Here is a 1,288-nt window from a genome sequence, read left to right as displayed (position 1 = left end):
CACACACACACACACACACACACACAAAATGTAAAAAAAATAAATGTAACAAAACTATTTTGCATAAGTTCCATTTGTTATCATGATCGTTTCCTTCTTCATTACTATAACGTAAAATTAATTTTCATTAAGGCAAAGTAAAAAAAATCTTGTTCTTATTACTATAAAATACTGTTAAAATGTTATTAGTCAGGATAACTTAAATTCAGTGCAACAAATATTACCATGATACATATTTAAAATCCTACTTTACATTTAATATTCATAAAAATATATAAATATTTATTCATTACTATGTATTCATTAATATTTTAAAATAATGTTCTTTTTTTCATGCATTCTGGTGATTAGAATGATATTTTTCATATTTCAGTAGGTTATTAGGGGAATTGAATTTTAATGTGCCTTGTCATGAATGGACAAAAATAGTATCATAATGCAAATAAATAAATATGCCTAATTTTCTTTTTGTAATATATATATATATATATATATATATATAATTATATATTTTACTATCTTGTGGCAAATTTGCTCTCTTTTACGTCAGATATTCCCAGTAGTGAATCTCGCAGAGCTTTGAAAGGCCCTCGGTTTCTTTCACAACGTCTCGGCCCCGATTCATCTGCACGGCCGACGGTGCAAAAGACACAAGTAACGGTTTACAACATGCATAAAAACCCTTTCAAACAACCCACACTATGATGGTGATCACTGTTATCTATTATACATCCTGTTTAACTTTTTTTCTCACTCCCACCAGAACCGGAGCGCAGATGGAGAAAGCCTCTTAAAAAACCTGACGAGCACTCAGATATCACGGGTCCAGAGAGAGACCGATTTCCTTAGGTGAGGTATATACGTTTATATTCATTATTTAAATATATTTAGATTAATATTCATCTTTCTGAAGATGTCCAAAGTGCCTGAGTCATCGCCCTTCGGATCCTTTCGCCCGGTTCTGCCTGCACTGTGGAGCACCAGTGCCTCCAATACCTGGTCAAAGACTGCCCCCTACTGAAGGAGGACAGGTACAACATATTTGGCTACTACAAAATTCAGTGATAGTCAGATAATAAGTGATCATTTCACAATAATATGAGTATTTGCTGTGATTTTTCATAGATGGGTCTATGTGTGCATTGTAAAACCATGGTGCCGCTCAATACAGCCACATGTGTGGTGTGCGAGTCTCCACTGACTCAACAACTACAGCCGCAGGCTAGTCTGAGACTACAGGTAAATTCTCACCTGTAGTAGATCACTCCTACTAGTATATGTACTTATT

General features: G+C 34.3%; 1 protein-coding gene across 1 annotated transcript; it reads left to right on the top strand.

The window, feature by feature from the left end:
* Positions 1–550: 550 nt before the first annotated feature.
* Positions 551–1,239, top strand: LOC107736218 (double zinc ribbon and ankyrin repeat-containing protein 1-like; the record flags this gene model as incomplete). Its single annotated transcript, XM_016547690.1, has 4 exons — positions 551–654; positions 764–849; positions 914–1,031; positions 1,126–1,239. Coding segments are annotated over 4 exons (422 nt in total), but the record flags the coding sequence as incomplete, so codon positions are not given.
* Between the last annotated feature and the right edge of the window lie 49 nt (positions 1,240–1,288).

Source organism: Sinocyclocheilus rhinocerous, unplaced genomic scaffold (assembly GCF_001515625.1).
Source record: "Sinocyclocheilus rhinocerous isolate Xijiao unplaced genomic scaffold, SAMN03320098_v1.1 C36554668, whole genome shotgun sequence".
NCBI lineage: Eukaryota > Metazoa > Chordata > Actinopteri > Cypriniformes > Cyprinidae > Sinocyclocheilus > Sinocyclocheilus rhinocerous.
Note: the sequence above shows the minus strand (reverse complement) of the source record. Positions and strands in the feature narration are given on the sequence as shown.